The 19056-nt window shown below is 46.3% G+C and overlaps 2 gene segments (V, D, J or C); both read left to right on the top strand.

Annotated features, from left to right (window-relative positions):
- Positions 1 to 15229: 15229 nt before the first annotated feature.
- LOC140896816 (T cell receptor alpha variable 9-1-like) lies at positions 15230 to 15879 on the top strand. The segment is given in 2 exon segments: positions 15230 to 15275; positions 15560 to 15879. Coding segments are annotated over 2 exon segments (366 nt in total).
- A 786-nt stretch (positions 15880 to 16665) lies between these two features.
- Positions 16666 to 17711, top strand: LOC140896815 (immunoglobulin lambda variable 1-51-like). The segment is given in 2 exon segments: positions 16666 to 16690; positions 17389 to 17711. Coding segments are annotated over 2 exon segments (348 nt in total).
- The last annotated feature ends 1345 nt before the right edge of the window (positions 17712 to 19056 follow it).

The following is a 19056-nucleotide window of genomic DNA, read 5'->3' as shown; positions in this document are numbered from 1 at the left end:
TAGATGCAGTTGCCCAGAACTGTGACCAGTGGACCATCCATCCTCTCTTAGGAGGATAGCCTGGGGCCCACAAAGTGGCCTAAGAGCGTTAGGCACTACAGTCCAACTCAAGATTTTGCAGCAGGCAGGTTTTGCAAGATCACTGTGAACCATGGCTAGAAAAATGTTTTAAGATGTGCTGCATTATTAATGTCATCCAAGCCCCTTAGCTCTGAAAATGGCTTTCATGAAACCTCTCTAGCCTGCATGCACTGCTTCTCTGGGAAGACACCATCCATGAGACACGCCAGCAGAAAATAAATTATTTTTTTCCATCAGTGGGCTGAGAATGCTTTTCTTGCTCCCCCTCCACTTTTCTACAGAGGGCGCTCCAGAGCAGCGCATCCCATCGTATTTCCTTGGTTTTACAATGTTACTTTAGTCCCAGGCAGGGATAGGACGTCCACAAAGAGGTCGCAGAAAGGGCAGGTTCCATATTTATAATGCCAACGGTTAAATGAGAAGCAGCAGGCAGAAATCCTTTGTAAGTAATTGGTGAAGATAATCTGAATTTACAAAATGCCCTGCTTGATTCTACATCTCCATCTTATTCTCCTGCTGTCAGGTGAGAGCCATTTTCATTGTGAAGCAGCTGTATACATACTTCAGAACCTCAGCTTTTGTAATGTTTAGCCAGTAAAATGCAATCTCTAAAAAACCAAAACCGAAAACATATGGGATTTTATGTAATTATTTTGGCAAGCACTAGAATTGTATTAAAAATCAAGTTTTCGCTCATCAGATGTGCCTTGAATGATAGATAGATAGATAGATAGATAGATAGATAGATAGATAGATAGATAGATAGATAGATAGATATTACAGAAAAAAAAGGATGGATAAAAATGTGTTTCAAGCCTTTCCCCCCTTTGCAGGTATTGTTGAAAGTTATTCTGTGTCCCAGTCACCTCCGGAGCTGAGAAACTCCGCTGGACACCATGCAACATTACAGTGTAACGTCTGCACGACAGACAGAAGCCCCTATCTGTTTTGGTACCCAAGCCAACCTCCCCAGCACGTACTGGCAGCTTTCAGGTCTGCTGATGAGACCATGTTTGCCCCTGGGAAATTCTCAGCAGTTTTGTACTTGGAGGATAACGATTATTTTATTAATAAGATGCGTCTGACCTTGGAAATTGAAGAGGTGTCTCTCCAGACTCCTCCGTGAACTACTGTGTTATCAGACCCCACTGTGGAGTAGGGTAATATCTGTACCTGTACAAAAAGGTAACGGTTTCTCAGGGCAACATAATATGGAAGGCACTGTGTTTTTCCGCTTGACAACGTCTTTGTCTAAGTTTGGTTCCATTCAGGCTTCCCACCCAGGCTGGATCTTATATATTTGCACTGTAAATGTTCGCTTTTTATTTAAATTAAGATACTTTTGCCATTTGAATGACTGAAGCCCTTAAGTACTATAAGGGGGGGGGTGCAATTGTATTTTCACTTTCAATCATATTTCTTCCCGCTATCGCTTCATGTGTTGCTCATTGTTTACTACTCTGTCTGCTCCTAGATTCTTGGACCCAATCCGGGAAAACACCTAGGCACCTGCTTTAGTCTCGCGGAAATAAATGGGCTACACACACTTTGCTTAAAAAATTAAATGTGTTTAAGGGCTTCACTGGGTCAGGATTTTAGTTTAAAACGCTGACGATATAAATGATTATTTAATATTTTCAGTCTCTATCCCTGTATAATATTATACCACCAAGCTCCTCTTGACCAAGCATGACTACTTATTATCTCAGTGATATTTACGAGGGTAATTACATGCAGAAATGTGTAATGTTTTAATACCATATTTGTTGCCTTTGCAAAAATTTTCCTTGAAAAATTGGTTACCAAATGTTCTGAATTTGGAAACACCTGCCAAAAACCACTGGGTCAGATTCTGGTCTCTTTCACAGCAAGGGAAGCCTGAGAAAACTCCAGTGCTCCAGATCCTGATCTAGTGAAAAGCATTGTAGTTCTAGCAAAGCCAATGTCTGTCTGTCTGTGAGCAGGATGTGGGCAGGCAGCCCAGGGGCTAGAGACGGAGTGAGCATCCAGAAGACAGAGCCAAGGGGCAAAGCCAAAGTGAGGCGTGGAGCTGAGGGCCAGGGTAGGAGCATGGCTGGAACAAGCCAGCCCAGAAACTAAAGTAGCAGCCCTGGGAAAGGATTTGGGCGACTCCTGGACTGTTGTTGTTGCTGGGTTTAAAAGCTGGTCTGCTGACTCTTCCAGCCAATCCGGGTGTGTTGTCTACGAGGCAGGCCAGCTGCCTGTTGTCCACTGCAGGCCAGCTGTGCTCTTTAGGATTCCCAGACACTGGATCTGCTACCAGTCCTCTTTCTTTCTTTCTTTCTTTCTTTCTTTCTTTCTTTCTTTCTTTCTTTCTTTCTTTCTTTCTTTCTTTCTTTCTTTCTTTCTTTCTTTCTTTCTTTCTTTCTTTCTTTCTTTCTTTCTTTCTCAGTTACCTATTAACGAGAAAACAGAGCGCTGACTAAATGCACCTGAGGTCACTAGAGATCTCAATCTCTTTCCTATACCCTGACAATTACAAACAAACAAACAACAACAACAAAAAACGAGGACTTTTTCTAGAAGTGGGATGTGGGGGGAGATCCCCAGATGAATTAGGAGAAGGAAGTAAACATGATGTTACAGTGAGGTCAGCCGCAAACCTCACCATCCTTTGCTTCCTGGGAAGCTGTGTGTCCAGATCCGCCCCAGAGAGGGGTAAGGCAGAATCTGGGTCAGGTTTTAACATTCGAGGCGCTTTCTGCAGAGTGTGGAGGTTTGAACGCCTCTCAGTGGAACTACCGGGGGCCTCTTATCTCAAACAATGAACAAGTGTGTGCTTCTGAGCCTATTCCTAGCGACTCGGTGTCCAGGTAATTGTTGTTTTAGCTTTGTTCGGGCAACTTGCCTCACTGCTTATGAATCTGTCTCATACCAAGTTGCATTCTTAATTATCTTTCTACCAGCTGTCTCTTTCTTTCCCTCACTCAGCCTTTCTCAGTCTGTCTGTCTGTCTGTCTGTCTCACTCTCTCTCTCAGAAGAGTGCTCTCAGACTGTCTAATCTAATCTATCTATCCCTCCCTCCCCATACACCCTCTCTCTCTATCTGTCTATCCCCACACACACCCTATTTCTGTCTACACATCCCCTCTATCTAGCCCCATCCACACACCCCCATCTATCGGGAGTGTTTCGTTTTGTTGCAGGTGCTGTGTGGGGCAATTCCATCCAATCCATTGAACCCGACGTGTCTGTCACAGAAGGAGGCGCTGTGGCAGTCAGCTGCTCCTACAGCACCGGCTATAGCGGTGTCTCTCTCCACTGGTACCGCCAGAGCCCCAGCCAAGCCCCGCAGGACATTCTCCGGGGAGGCGCGAAGGGAAGCACCATCAGTGACCACGCAGATTTTGCCCGGAGGAGGTTCACTGCTGACGCTAACGCGACTGCTACAGTTCTGACCATCGCAGGCCTGGAGCTGGCGGACGGAGCTGTGTATTATTGTGCCTTGAATGAGACACAGTGAGAGAGTCCCCGGAGACAGCTGCACAAAAACCCTCCCACATCCCTCGCTTGCATTCTTCCCCATCTGTCTCGGCTGTTGAGTTTGAAAAACCTTTGAAGCAGGGGCTGTCTCTCACTAGGTGTCTGTGCAGCTCCCTGCCTGACAGGGCCAGCCCAGATCTCAGTTTTATTGTCCAGGTGCCATCACCATGACTGTCAATTTCCAACTGTGTGCTCGGAAATGCTTGGTCTCAGCGTTTTAATCTGATTTCGGGTTTTGAACACCAGATTCCCATTAAAAATGAACAGGGACGGATATAATAGATTGACAGATTTTAAAAACCAGAAGGCACCGATCTGATCGTTTCTGACTCCTGCATAGCACAGGTCAGAGAATGTCATCTCACAAGTCCTGCTTTCAGGAAAACATTTTCAAAAATGCCTTTTGACAGTGGAGCACTACGGAATTGCAAGCGCTCCCGTGACAGCGCTTTGATGTGTGAGTGTGGTGGCCCGCGCTCAGACTTGCTGCTCTGGGTGTGTGTGGGGGGGGGAGGGGGCGGTTGGGGGTGATTTTTCAGGGGTTAGAGCAAGTTAAAGCGCTACAGAATGATGAATGTAGACAAATTTACCTTTTACTGAGCACCTCACAGCCCCATAAAATGTATTTATTTTCACATCGTTTCCGTGATATAAGGCAGCACCATGATCTTCATCTTGGGAATGAGGTCCTGAAGCACAGAGAACTAACAAGTCACCCACCCAAGGTCACACAGATAGTCTTTGGTGGAGCAGGGACTAGAATCTTGCAAAGTTACAGCGCCGCTCAGAGAGTGCAAAAGGAAAACTGCAGTGGTGTGTTCACACCCACAGCTGCCTGCACGACATCGTGTTCACACTGGCAGCATTCGCAGCGCTTTTCAGAGCGGTGCACTCTGGGCAGCTGTCCCACAGAGCACCTCTTTCTCTTTTGCTGCTAAGACTTGTGGGAAGGCGGAGGGGTCCGCGGGACATCCTGGGTCCTGTCCCAATGCCCCGTGGTGTATTGCTTCACATCCCATCAATCCCTGTGCTTCCCTCCCCATTTGGTGCCATCTTTCAACGGTTTGTGTGCTGCAGGCCCTGCTTCTTTCTGGCTGCAGGAATGGATCCCGAGCTGTTGACCAGGATGCTGCTTGTACTAACCAACACTTCACAAGTGGCCGTGGAGTTATTCTTTAAACTACAAAGGCAAGAGGAGTGCCATGTTGATCTCGCCACATGTGTAGCGTTGACATGAGATTGCTTGTGGCGTTCAGGGACATGCTCACTACCATGGAACCCCGCTTTTGGGCTTGGGAAAGAAGCACTGAGTGGTGGGATCACATCGTGATGGACAGCTGGGGTGAGGCACAGGTCTACTAGGGGGCGCTGCAGACCTGCATATTAACCACCTTTGACTTTGTAGTTTGTTGCTATGTGCAGTACAACAGCTTTAACGTCACAAGGCGGGAAGAAAATTGAAGTGGGGCTTACAGAAAAAGCAGGGCTCCTTTTTACATCATGCACAATCATTCAAAATAGATAAAAGAAACAACAAATAAATTAACAGAAGTGGGAGAAATCTTGTCTTGCTCATTGCAGACACCAAGTGAGCTCGAGGTTAATTGAAGCTGCAGGGAGCACGCGGTGTCTACTAGTACAGCTCTATATTCTACTGTTGTTGTCAGGTGATGTCATAAATATAAAGGGAAGGGTAAACACCTTTAAAATCCCTCCTGGTCAGAGGGAAAACCCTTTCACCTGTAAAGGGTTAAGGAGCTAGGATAACCTTGCTGGCACCTGACCACAATGACCAGTGAGGAGACAAGATACTTTCAAAGCTGGAGGGGGGAGAAACAAAGGGTCTGGGTCTGTCTGTGTGATGCTTTTGCTAGGGACAGACCAGGAATGGAGTCTTCGAACTGAGTAAGTAATCTAGCTAGAGATGCATTAGATTCTGTTTGTTTCAATGGCTGAGAAAATAAGCTGTGCTGAATGGAATGGATATTCCTGTCTTTGTGTCTTTTTGTAACTTAAGGTTTTGCTTAGAGGGATTCTCTATGTTTTGAATCTAATTACCCTGTAAGGTATTTACCATCCTGATTTTACAGAGGTGATTCTTTTTACTTTTACTTGTATTAAAATTCTTCTTGTAAGAAACTGAATGCGTATTCATTGTTCTTAAATCCAAGGGTTTGTGTCTGTGGTCACCTATGCAAGTTGGTGAGGATTTTTATCAAACCTTCCCCAGGAAGGGGGGTGCAAGGTTTTGGTGAGGATTTTTGGGGGAAAGACGTTTCCAAACGGGCTCTTTCCTAATAAAATAAAACTGGTTAGACGTTTGGTGGTGGCAGTGAAAGTCCAAGGGCAAAAGGTAAAATAGTTTGTACCTTGGGGAAGTTTTGACCTAAGCTGGTAAAAGTAAGCTCAGGAGGTTTTCATGCAGGTCCCCACATCTGTACCCTAGAGTTCAGAGTGGGGAAGGAACCTTGACAGGTGAGGTCAATTTTTGTGATGTTCATTATGAATGTGCAAAAGTGTGAAAGTCAAAAAGTGTTTCTAAGGGCCAGGGAGCTCCCTCTGTTAACATATTCCAGGCGAAAAAGAAAATCAATGAACTGTGACATTGAAAATTGTATGGTGTTTAGGGGAGAAACTTATTCTCCTTTTACAAAGACACACACTGTTTAAAATTAAGAAAAGACATCATTCTGTATTCAGGCTGGGATTTGCAGAGCTGCCAACGGATCTGGGCAGCCAGTTCCCATCAATTTTAAAGTATCTGCATCTCTTGGGCACCTTTGAAGATCTCAGCTGGAGCCTTTCTAAAAAAAATGAGAAAAATACAGAGATAGACAGAGAGGGGGATGTATGGGGATGGATAGATAGATCACATTTATTGGAAAACTCTTAGATATCCTCAGCTGACAGACACAGAGACAACAGTGTCACCCAAAGACAAGGACAGCTAACCTGGGTACAAAATGAATCTGTCACACTGGACTGTATTTTCTCGACTGAAGATACAGGTTATGACATATAGTGGATAAACTGTGCAGCAGCGGGCAGACGAAGTACCTCTTCTGAAGGTCTGCCGGAAGTGAGCACAATGGGGCTGGGAATCGGTTCTCACTGGACTTCTGACGAGGCGAAATATACGTCGGTCTGAAAATTGCTGAGTTAGAACCGAGCGATTCGGTGATGTATTTCTGTGCTATAGCTGAGAGGGCCTTATGTTACCACTGTGGGTGGGTTAATAGAGGGGCCTTTACAAAATCCAGTGATCAGTTTTCTCTTGACTCTGAGACAAAAATGGCACAAAAAGAAATCAGTGTAAAAAGACACAACAAGTCACAAGCAGGGTTTGAATCAAGCAGTGCAGGTGTGACTGAAACCGCACGGTCCCTAACTGTGTGGAAATGTCACCCTCTTCCAGGAACCGTCCCCCCACCTCCCCCAAAATACCCAGAACCTCATGAGCCAGATGTATTGACAGGTGTACCTGTCACACCACAATTCCGATGAATAGCTCCGCCTGCTTTTTTGGGGACAGACTCCAGCAAGTAGGAATCAGGCTATGCTCCACTAGTGTAAACTGGCCAAAGTGTATATCACCTGGTGTATATCAGGGTTTCCACATTGGATTCAATGGGCCAGACCCCAGGTGGAGTAAATCACCCTAGCTCCATTGGAGTCAATGGGACAGATCCCCAGGTCGTGAGTCAATGGGCTTAAATTTGCTTCACTTTGGAGAAATAACCCCGGGCAGAATTTTTTTTCTGTTCTGTCAGCAGGGAGGGTCTTTGAATAGCCTTTGAAACCCGCTCAGCCTTGTGTTGCTTGCTGAACTATTGGCTCCTAAGATGGAAAAGAACTAAGTTGCTCCTACTGAGCTGCTAAAGAGACCAACCAGAACAACGATGCCACGTGACAGGAACAAGCCAAAGCCATAGCGGGTAGAGTAAACTCTACCGGAGGGTATTAGCTGTTACATGGTGTGGGAAAAGCCTTCAACTGGGGTCTATAGGAGAGGACTAAATGGTCTTGCCACTGATTTAATGTCTCTGATTTGCTTCTGTGAGAGAAACTTCACCATAAGATTCTATTCTGTCCAGGTACCTGTATTGCACCCATCATTGTGGTGGCTTGGGCCCCCTGGAGATCTGGAAACAATATATTTAAGCATGAGTGCTTCAGAAATTCTTCTTTGGACAGTAACAGCATTTCTATCTTTGAGTAAGTGTCCACTAAAAGGGAAAAATGAATATTAAAGTTTTTGTTACCTAATGGGTTTGAGCAGGGGGTGGAATTAGAAGCCAAGATCCCTGGGTTCTTCTCACAGCTCAGGGAGGAGAGCAGGGGTCTAGTGCGTTAAAGGAGAGGGTCTGGCCTCCTGGTTTCTAGTCCCACTTCTGACAGAGGAGGAGAGTCTAGTGACTGAGAGCAGTTAGACTGAGAATCAGGACTCCTGGGTCCTAAGCCCAGCGCTGACTGGGGATCATGCTGCAGTGGGTAGAGCATGGATGATTAGGACTCAGAATTCCTGGGTTCTATTCCCAACTTCACTCCTGCCTTACTAGAAGCTGAGAAAACCCATCCCGCATTCTGTGCCTGCATCATTCTCTCTGTACAAAATACCTAAAAACAATCTTTCCATTTCTGGGAGGCCCTGAGTTCTAAAAGGCCTCTGTTCTCCTCACACGAGAATGGCTGTAGATGTGCGACAGGTTTACATGCTTCCTTAGAGCAAACCTTTCCTGCATCTCTTTCCTTCCCTGCAGGTTTCAGCCAGGGACAAGGCAATGTCATGCAAACACAAGGTCAGCTGGAAAAGTTGGGAGGACAGACTATCACCCTGGCGTGTACTTTCCCCACTGGATACCAGAATTACTACTTATTTTGGTACAGACAGCAACGATCAGGGAGAATGGATTTCCTCTTCTGAATAGATGAGAGTAATGCTGAAAAGAATGGAGCCGGGAGACGATTTTCTGCACAATTCAGAAAATCCTCAAAATTCTTCAGTTTAACCATTAAAGAGCTAAAGCCAACGGACTCAGCGAAGTATTTCTGTGCTCTCGTGGAAGAGACTGTGAGACATTTAATAGGAAGCCCTGTACAAAAACCCACCTCCTTGGCTTTCTCACCATGAGAAACACAACTGCAGAGTAGAATCCCCTGGCCCAGACAGATGGTTAAACCAGATTGTGGGTCTGGTATGAATCACAGGGCCTGACAGTTATGAAGCCTTCTGGGCCTCATTCACCATTGGGTTACCCCAGATTAACCTCAGTTTACCCACAGTGGGTCTGCTCCTCAACTGAGGTGAATCACTGTGGGCCAGATGGAGTCACCTGGGCCAGATCCACCACAGGTATCAATCAGCTGTACTCCCATTGGGGCTGGATTACCCACGCTGGAGTAAACCAGCATGGGGCCAATGGGACAGACACACAAAGGCACCACAAACAGAAGCATGCAGACACGCACCCACGTGCAAGCACAAAATAGAGACAGATAGAAAGACACCCACACCCACAAAACCAGGAGACGCAACACAGAGATTTTAAGTCTTTCACAATGTCTTTAATTCAGTTCTCACCAAGTAGCAACAAGAAGGACAATAAAAATGAAAATGAATAAGAAAAAAAGACAGAAAGTCAGAAACCGATCTTCCAGGAAGTGCAGTGGAAGGAATTTGTCCCACGGATTCTCACCTGCGCTTCAATTGCCGACTAATCTGAACCCAGCACGTTTCCTGTGTCTGTTACGCATTTCCCGAACTCCGCCCTCTTCTGCTTGGCTGGTCCCGTAGTAACCGCTCCCAGCCCTTGTTCCGAGAAGTTGCCTTTCAGATTTTTCCAGAGACCTCTCAGCTTGTCCGGCTGCCGCTCTCTGAGCCACCATGGAGACGCGTTTCATTCTCAGACTTTGGGTCTTTAACCAACTAGGTACCCGGGCTTTGGGTTTTTGGAAGAAGCGTCATAGAATTAGGCTCCCAACTCCCGTTCTACCCAGAACCCGAACCCTGATTCTAACCCTGACCCAGATCCGAACGCCCCGGCTATCCTTAACCTTAAGTTTTGCGCTAACCTTAATTTGTTCGAAATTAGGCAGATAACCCCCTTGGGCTCTTTCAAAATTCCCAGCCTAGACCTGCGAATACACCTGGTTGTCCTTGCATGTGATTGTCTTGTTACAGGTGCGGTGCTGGGGCTGGGTGACTCGATCCGGTCCCATGAACAAGAGGTGTCCGAGTCAGAAGGAGAGACCATGGCCCTCATGAAACCAGCTACACTGCTGGTGTCTATCTCTACTCGTACCGTCAGTGTCGGAACCAAGCCCCGCAGTACATCCTCCTGAGAGGAACGAAGGAAGTCAGCTCTGCCAGCGATACCGCAGGTTTCGCCCAGGAGAGGTTTTCTTCGCAGGCTAATGACAGCTCCACAGCTCTGAACATCGCCTCCCTGGAGCTGGCAGACACAGAGTTGTATCTCTGCGCCCTACCTCTGGCACAGTGACAGAGCCACATAGGAGAGCTGCACAAAAACCCTCCCAGCCCTTCTGCAGGGGATGGTACAGGCATTAAAACGGGCAGCAGCGCCTTGAGAGTGCTGACGCTGCTTAAAAATACATCTCCCCTGACCATTTAAATACTTATTTAAAGAGCTAATATAAACGTCACCCTTTTATAAGATAATGGGCATTATCTTTAGTTAGAAAGCTATTCATACCGCTTTTCCTAGCTTAGGAGCTGACCTGTATCGGGGGGTGGGGACATTTATAGTAAAAATAAGGGTTAAAATTTTGGGTAAAATATAAGCAAAATGACTATATATAGACATTACTGTTGCAAATAAAACTGAGATAAAATGGGAATTTACATGTCCTTTAAAACTGAGAATAGGCTGTTTAATTACTAATGTAGGGTGAAATGGGAGTAAAATACGCGAGTTAAAATAAGGGGAAATTTGTTGGAAATACCCGGCTTTGAGTGGTGGGGTAAAGCTGCAGTTACTAACTCTCCCAGAGTCAAATCAATACTCCTGTTGTCGAGACATTTACATTTTAGGTAGATTTGTTTGGAAACTAATTGCAAGACCCTTTCCCCAGGAATATATGTTGAGAGCCGAGAAGTGCAACATGACAAAGCATCGCCCCCCTGCTGGTGAAAAGTATAAGCTCAGCCTGTCATTTGAAATCCTTTTAGAGTAGATTTTCGGTTTAACTCAGGCTGACGGCAAAGGCAGCAGAGGGAAAAATGAACATAATTTAAAAATAATTCTTTCAAGAGTTTGGTCGGCCGTTTCAAAGGAGGCTAACAGAGTTGGGCGCCTCATCTCATTACATTTTTCTAGGGATAACCCCGGATATTTCTGTTGGTAAACATATTCATGACCAATCCCTATAATACCTGAGTGAACCAAGAAATAGGAACAGTCCCTATGTGAATTGGGAAAAAAAACCCTCTCATTTTCACAGCTAGGGAAACTGAGGCACAGAGGATTCCTCATCGTCACACAGAGTCTGTGGCAGAGCAGGTCTCTGTGTCTCAGAGGAAGCCACAAGCCCGTCCCCCTCCCCTTAAGCACACTGATAGGTCAGCTGCAGCTGACTTGAACCCACAAGATCTGCGATGAGCTCCCCAAACTCCTCCCTCTTCCTCTCTGTCGGTTTCTAATAAATTTTCCATAGTTGTGTAGCTGCCCTCACAGACGTGACGTTTATATTCCTCTCAGGCAGCGGCAATAGCTGAGCGTTTGAAACTGGGTCGGTACAGACAGAAGTTACTATGGCTACGTGTTTTATTCTCAGCATTTGGATATTCAGCCTCCTAGGTAACTGGGCTGGGATTTCAAAGAACCCTAAGGGAAGTAGACCCAATTCCCATTGAACCGTAAACCTAACCCCATACTTAACCCTTACCCTAGGGTTAAAACGCGACTACTACAATTTAACAGTTCACTCACACTATAACCCTAAACCCAAACAAACCCTCATTCATTCCCTGACCTTAAATCTAACCTTAAACCCTAACCCTTCTCCTGCTAATAACATTAATTCCTAGAGAGTTAGGCGCCTAAATCCCTTAGTCGCTTTTGAAATTCCCTTAAACTGCAATGCAGGTGGAATCCTTTCCACGGCTCAACTACAGGTGAAATTACCTCGAATGTGTTCGTCTTCTTGCAGGTGCTGCGCTGGGCGACTCGGTCCAGTCCAAGGAATCCGAAGTGTCTGGATCAGCTGGAGGTTCTGTGACACTCAGCTGTTCTTACACCACCAGCGGTAGCGATGCCTATCTCTACTGGTACCGTCAGTATCCGAACCAGGCCCCGCAGTACATTCTCTGGAGAGGAGCGAAGTCCGCCAGCCAGTTCAGTGATACAGCAGATTTTGCCAAGAAGAGGTTTTCTTCCCAGGCTGATGACAGCTCCACAGTTCTGAATATCACAGCCCTGGAGCTGGCGGACAGCGCGGTGTATCACTGCGCCCTGCAGAGAGCACAGTGACACATCCACGTAGGAGAGCCGAACAAAAACCCTCCCTTCCCAGCTGCAGATAATGCTTTGCACATTGGAGTTGGAAGCGGAGCCCCTCCGGAGTTCCGCTGCACTGTTAAAAACACACATTCTGGCTCGGACGTGGTGCTATCAGATTAATCCTTCCTAAGATCTCCAAAGCGCCAAATTCTTATTCTAACAGCTGCATTAAAACAGTGGCTTCCGTACGAGGAGAGATGAATAAGACTGGGACTTTTCAGCTTGGAAAAGAGAAGACTAAGGGGGATATGATAGAGGTCTACACAATCATAGACACAGACTAACACTAGCCTACTCCTCTGATACTTGGTTCCCTGCTCTATAGATCTCCACTTTAACTGAGGCTGAGAGCAATGGCAGCAGATGAAAGAAGAAAATAATTTGCAATAATTCTTTCAGGAGTTCTGGCCGGGCTTTTCAAAGGAGGGTAACGGAGTTGGGCTCCTCATCCCATTACATTTTTTATGATAGCCCCAGACATTGATTGCTGATAAAGATGCTCATGCCCCATCCCAACGACACATGGGTGCCCCGAGAAATTTCAGGAGTCCCTATGGGATTAACACGATGCCTTCCAAGTGTATGGGGGAAAAGGACTGTGAACGCAGCTGCATGGATTGCTGAGAAATTATGAAGGCTTATTATCATCTGAAATCCTTCTAGCTACTCTTCCTTTTAATGTCTAGCGAGGGAGACAACAACGGTTGTAGAAGAACAGGCCAAACAAAGGAAAATAATTATTTCAAGAATTTAGTCTGAACCGTTGAAAGGAGACTTTAGCTGCTCGCACCGCTCCTTGGACAATTTCAGCTTTCAGTCAATTAAAAACAACCTCTTTAGCTATGTAACCCCCTTCCCAGTCACTACTGAGCGCCCCAACCTATTTATGCTCCTATATCACCTGGCAGAAGGAGAAATGTTACAATCTCTATTTCACATATAAGAAAATTGAGGCACAGAACCATTTCCTGGCTTGTCCCAGAGCAAACTGGAAGTCGCTGGTAAAGAGTTAAGAAAGGAACCCTAGTATTTTCAGTCCCCGAGGAGAAACCGACTTATTACAAACCCAGTTTTCTTCCCTGCACCACCCGCGATTTCAGCTGCACACTCACCCGAACACAGCTTGTTTCCTGTGTCTGTTAAGAGGCCCCCAAACTCCTCCCTCTCCCACTCGGCGGGTTTCTGACTAACCTTCCCCAGGCTCAGCCGCAATGGAGGTTAGGCGCCCCTGAAGCGCAAAGCTGCTGCCCTCAGGACGTCACCCCGTTTCAGCAGACTTCTTTGAGGAGGGGGACGATTGTGTTGGTTCGTGTGACTCCTTCCATAGAACCCGCAAACAGAAATCCTAAACCATAGATTATAAAGCCAGAAGGGTCCACACTGATCACCTAGATCCGCCTCTCTCTTCTCTGCCTGATCGAGTGGTTCAGTTCCCTGCCTAGACCGTGTTACCCCCAGCAAGCCAGATAGCCCAAGAGGCCAGTCTCCTGTACCCCAGAGGTAACGAGCAGCGTAATTGCCACAATTACAAGTGACCAGGCAGCTGTTCTAAAACAGCAGACGTATTTCTAGGGTGAAAGCATTACAGGAAAAAACAACAACGAAACATTAGAACAAACAACCCACCCACATGCTAAAAGGCTTCTCACGAGCAGCCCCTGATTCCAGCCTAAATGTCGGTCCTTCTAAACCCACAACCACTGGGTTTTTCCAGATAGGTCATAACTGCCACAGTTCCAGAACAAATAATTTACTCTTTCCTTTATATAGCTTGGGCCATTAATCTTACCCGCATGTAATGAGAATATAAGAACGGCCAGACTGGGTCAGAACAAAGGTGCTTCTAGCCCAGTGTCCTGTCTGCCAACATTGACCAATGCTTGGTGCCCCAGACGGAATGAACAGAACAGGGAATCAGCAATTGACCCATCCCCTGTGGCCTCATTCCCAGCTTCTGGCCAACAGCGGCTCGGGACACCATCCCTGCCCAGTTTGGCTCATAGCTCATCAGACACAGGCCGACTCCTCAGGCCAGACCTTCAAGAGGCTGGGTGTCTGCTGGGGAATTTGCATTCACCTCCCCTTAGATGTTTCCCAGGCAAACACTCGACATTTTTTGTTCCCAAAGTCCTTTTTGGTCTGGCATTTTGTTCCATAGAGACCTTTGAACACTCGGTTCCCACATCACATCTCTCCCCTAGAGAGGTTACATACAACCCTCGTCCACAATAATTCGTGAAATTTGCATTTAATACATTGGACCCCCGAAGATACTTAAACTGAATTCAGTAATATTTTTCAAGGGTATTGAAAGAATTCACCATATCTGTCACAACACAGGCCATGGTACCTCCATGAATTAATTCCTGTCTGTTTAACAACGCATCTTTTGGGACGCGGGGGAATCCAACCATGATTGAAAAGTTGCAACACTTTGTAAATTGTTCCACTGGCTAATTGCCCTCAGTGTTGAAAAATATAACTAAGGCGAGCTTCTGTCTCTCCGCCATCTAGCGGTGAGAAGTATAAATACTCATTGTAATGTGAAATCCTTCCAGACACCCTTATTTTCAGTTTTAAATCGGAAGTCAACAAAAGCAATTTAAAACAATTCTTCCAAGAATTTTGGCCGAGAATCTCAAAGGAGGCTAAGGGAGTAAGGCACGAAAATCCCATTAAATTTCTCCTTTGAGAACCCCAGACTTCATTCCTACTAGATCTACGTGTGCGAATGTGACCCCCAATTACAATAGGACTGGAGTGACTCGAGATATTTATACTCACAATGCCAAAATAAGCTAGAGAAATATGACGATCACCTTGCAGGGAAAATGAAGCACAGAGCTATTGAGAGACTTGTCTAAAGTCATGCAGAGACTCTGTGGTGTAGCTGGAAACCAGATCTCCAAGCAGGGTTCTAACCACAAACCCAACCTTCCCTCGCTAGCTGGCTGTCAGCTACAGACCAACCTGAACCCAGCGTGTTTCAAGTCCCGAACAACTCCCTCTTCCTTTGGGATGGTTTCTGGTGAACCTTCTACAACTGCTTTAAGAGGCGTGAAGTTAATTTTCCTGTGAGCAGCAACAGCTGAGAACCTCAGGTTCGGTCGCTAGAAGACAAACTATGGAGGCACGTTTTATTATCAGCATTTGGCTGTTTATCCACCTGGGTAAGGTGTCTAGGGCTCTTTAGAGCATCCTAAGGAAACCAGGCGCCCAAAGCTCACCCAACTCTAATTCTAGAGCTTTTCCTAACCCAAACCCAAACGCTAACTCTAAACCTCTACGCTAACCCACAGCTCTACCCCTCACCCTATCCTCAATTCACGTGGTGTCGGTCGCCTAAACCCCTTAAACGCGTTTGAAGTGCCCGCCTAAAGTGAAACACCCGAAACTCTTTCCGTGGGCCAAATGCAATGGAATTGGTGCCATTAGGTTAATCCTTGTGTTGCAGGTGTGGTGCTGGGTGACTCGGTCCAGTCCAAGGACCCCCAAATGTCTGGAACAGAAGGAGAGCATGTGGCCCTCAGTTGCTCCTACAGTACCAGCTATCCCGGTTCCCTCTCTCTCTACTGGTACCGCCAGTATCCCAACCGAGCCCCGCAGTACATTGAGCAGAGAGGCGCCAAGGGAAACACGTATGATCATACTGCAGATTTCGCCCAGCAGAGGTTTTCTTCCCAGGCTGATGACAGCTCCACCCTTCTGAACATCCCAGTCCTGGAGCCGACAGATACAGCGGTGTATTACTGCGCCCTGCAGAGGGCACAGTGACAGAGCCCTATGGCAGAGCTGTACAAAACCCCTTCCAAACTTATTGCAGCTGCGGTTAGGCACATTGAGGCTGGAGGCAGGGGCCCTTGGCAGATTTGCTATACTGTGATGAAATTCAGCATTTGGAGCAGTTTTGGTGGTGTCAAGGTGTATCTTCCGATTCCTCCCACAAGCAAATTCCTGTACAGACATAAGAAGGGCTATACTGGGTCAGACCAATGGTCCTTCTAGCCCGTATCCGACAGTGGCCAATGCCAGGTGTTCCAGAGGGAATAAACAGAACAGGTAATCATCCAGTGATCCATCCCCTGTTGCCCATTTCCAGCGTCTGACCAACAGGCTCCAGGGACACCATCCTCGCCCATCCTCTGTCAGCCTTAGTTTTGCTGGGTAACATAAAAGAAAACGTGTATGTTAGCGTGGTTTGTTAGAGTACTAGTGTTTCCTTGCACTACTTTTAAATAATAACCTAGATTAAAGCAATGCTGGTATGTATGTTGGGGGCAAACAGAGGTTTGATAATCTAGGGCAAAAAATATTTTAACCAGGAGGACACACACACGCACACACACAGAGCTATAGAAAGAGACAAGCATTAAAATAATTGTTCTAAAAATACGGCGAGGATGTTCAAAGGAACCCAGGTGAATTAGGCACCTAACTCTTAATTTCTCTTTGAACATTCCAGACTTCCTTGCTAAAAAAATCTATTTTCTTGAATGGGCTTCTGAATGATATCTGAGCGCCTCAAATTATCCAGCCTCACGATGGAGTCGTGAGGGAAAGATGGTCCTATTCCTGTCTTGTACAGGTAGGGAAAGGGAGCAGCAGAAAGATCTCATCTGGCTTGCCCAAGGTCAGAGACGGGGCTCTGTAGCAGAGCTGGGAATCGAAGCCAGGATTCCTCTATCCCAGCCCAGAGCTTTAGCCACCAGCTCACTCTTCTTACCCCACTGTCACCCCTTTGTCAGCTGCAGACTGAGCACAACTCACGGTGTTTCCTGTGTCTGTTAAGAGTTTCCCCTCAAAACCCTCCCGCCTCCACTAGGCAGGTTTCTCATGAACCTCGCCCGCCACCCAGTCAGTTGTAGCTGCCTGAAGAGCCGTGAAGTTTAGATTCCTCTTAGCTGCGGTATCTGGAGCGTCCCACTTCGTCAAAATAGGAAAAAAATCATGGAGACGTATTATATATTCAGCATTTGGCTATTTAATCACCTAGGTAAACAGGCTGGGGTTTCTGAGATAGTCGAAGGAAGTTACAAGTCCGACTTACCCTTCAACCTTATCTGGAACCTGGCTCTCCCCCGACCCTTAAACCCTAAACCGAACCCGACATCGAACGGCAGTGCTAAATACCTGCCTTTACTCTAGCCCTAACCTTATTTTAAACGCCATCGGGCGCATAAACCCCTTAGGATTCTTCGAAATGGCCAGTCTTACACCGCAACGCACCTCTGCGGGTCAGGTACAGGTGAACTGATGCCCTTAAATTCGATTGTTTTGTTGCAGGTGCTGCTCTGGGGGACTCGGTCCTGTCCAGGGAACCCCACCTCTCTGGAAGAGAAGGAGACGCTGTGACCCTCTCTTGTTCTTATGAGACCAGCTCTACCGGCTACGTCTATCTCTTCTGGTACCGCCAGTTTCCCAACCAGGCCCCGCAGTACATTCTCTGGAGAGGAGTGAAGCAGGCCAGAGGTGACAGTGATACCGCAGATTTCGCCAAGAAGAGGTTTTCTTCCCAGGCCGATGACAGCTCCACAGTTCTGAGCATCGCAGCCCTGGAGCCGGCAGACACGGCGCTGTATCTCTGCGCCCTGGATGTGGCACGGTGACAGAGTCACATAGGAGAGCCGCACAAAAACCCTCCCACCCCTGCTGCACTAGATTTTCAGAGATTAATCCTGTTTGCAGATCTCCGGAGGGGACTCCTTCCACTCTGTACAACCGCATATTTTGGGATGACGAGGGGACCTCAATTTATTTGTTCTAGCTCCCTCCAAGAGTTAAGTATTTAAAGAGCTACATTCAACTGTCACACTTGGAGAATGTAAAGGGCACCAGCTTAAATCATGAATAATCTTAGACATTTTCCTCCACAGTTCTCCAGCGGGCCTCTCCGTGTGTAGTGTGGGACAAAAAAAAAAAAAAAAAAGAAAGAAAGAAAGAAAGAAAGAAAGAAAGAAAGAAAGAAAGAAAGAAAGAAAGAAAGAAAGAAAGAAAGAAAGAAAGAAAGAAAGAAAGAAAGAAGAAGCTCATTTGTACTAAACTGCGGCGTGCAAATGTGCCGATAAAAATCCAGATAACAAATAAAATAGAAATCCTTATTTCTGGTAAAATGAGGGTGCAAATGAGTGAGTCAAATATGAAAAAAATACTGTTTAAAATCCCATTTGTGGAAAAATGTGGGTGAAATATTTTTAAAAATTAAGTGAAAATAAGTATGCTGGCCAGTATCAGAGGGCTAGCCATGTTAGTCTGTATGCACAAAAACAACGAAAGTTTATGCCCAAATAAGTCGGTTAGTCTTAAGGTGCTACCGGACTCCTCGCTGTTTTTCCATATGTTGGGCTGCGCCTGATGGGGGGAAGCTACAGCGCACCACGCCGCCAAAGGGACCTGAGTATTCAAAGGGAAGAAACACTCATAGGATGGGCTGATTGGTTCGGTAACTGACATGCCTTTGTATTACTGTTTTTTAAAAAGCACAATTCCCACCCGGTAACAGTGATGCTTCCTAGGAGTGGGGTGTGGCGAACTAATGGCAAAGCAGCGCCATGTGCTGGTGAATGGAATAAATACGTGTTGCGAGTCGAAACCACTTTCACTGTTCTACAGAATTTGAATGTTCTCCCATTGCAGCCGGAATGCCAGTAAAGGCTGTGGAAGAAACACACTAATAATTTAAAACAATTCCTCCCACGAATCTCTCCTGGGATTTTCATGAAAGCCGGGGAGAGTTAGGAGGCGTGTTAGGAGCCCGACTAAATCCCAGTCTATATTACTAGTCAATACGACATGATCCCCATCACTTTAATATCTGAGTGACGGAAAAGGATTTATCCCCAGAATACCCATGGTCAGGTAGAGAAATATTATCACTCCTCTGTACAGAGGGGGAGCTAAGGCACAGAGAAACTCAGTCAATTACCCAGATTCGCTAAGCGAGTCTGTGGCAGA

The sequence above is a fragment of the Lepidochelys kempii genome, chromosome 13 (genome assembly GCF_965140265.1).
Source record: "Lepidochelys kempii isolate rLepKem1 chromosome 13, rLepKem1.hap2, whole genome shotgun sequence".
Lineage (NCBI taxonomy): Eukaryota > Metazoa > Chordata > Testudines > Cheloniidae > Lepidochelys > Lepidochelys kempii.
This window is presented reverse-complemented; position numbering and strand designations above follow the sequence as displayed.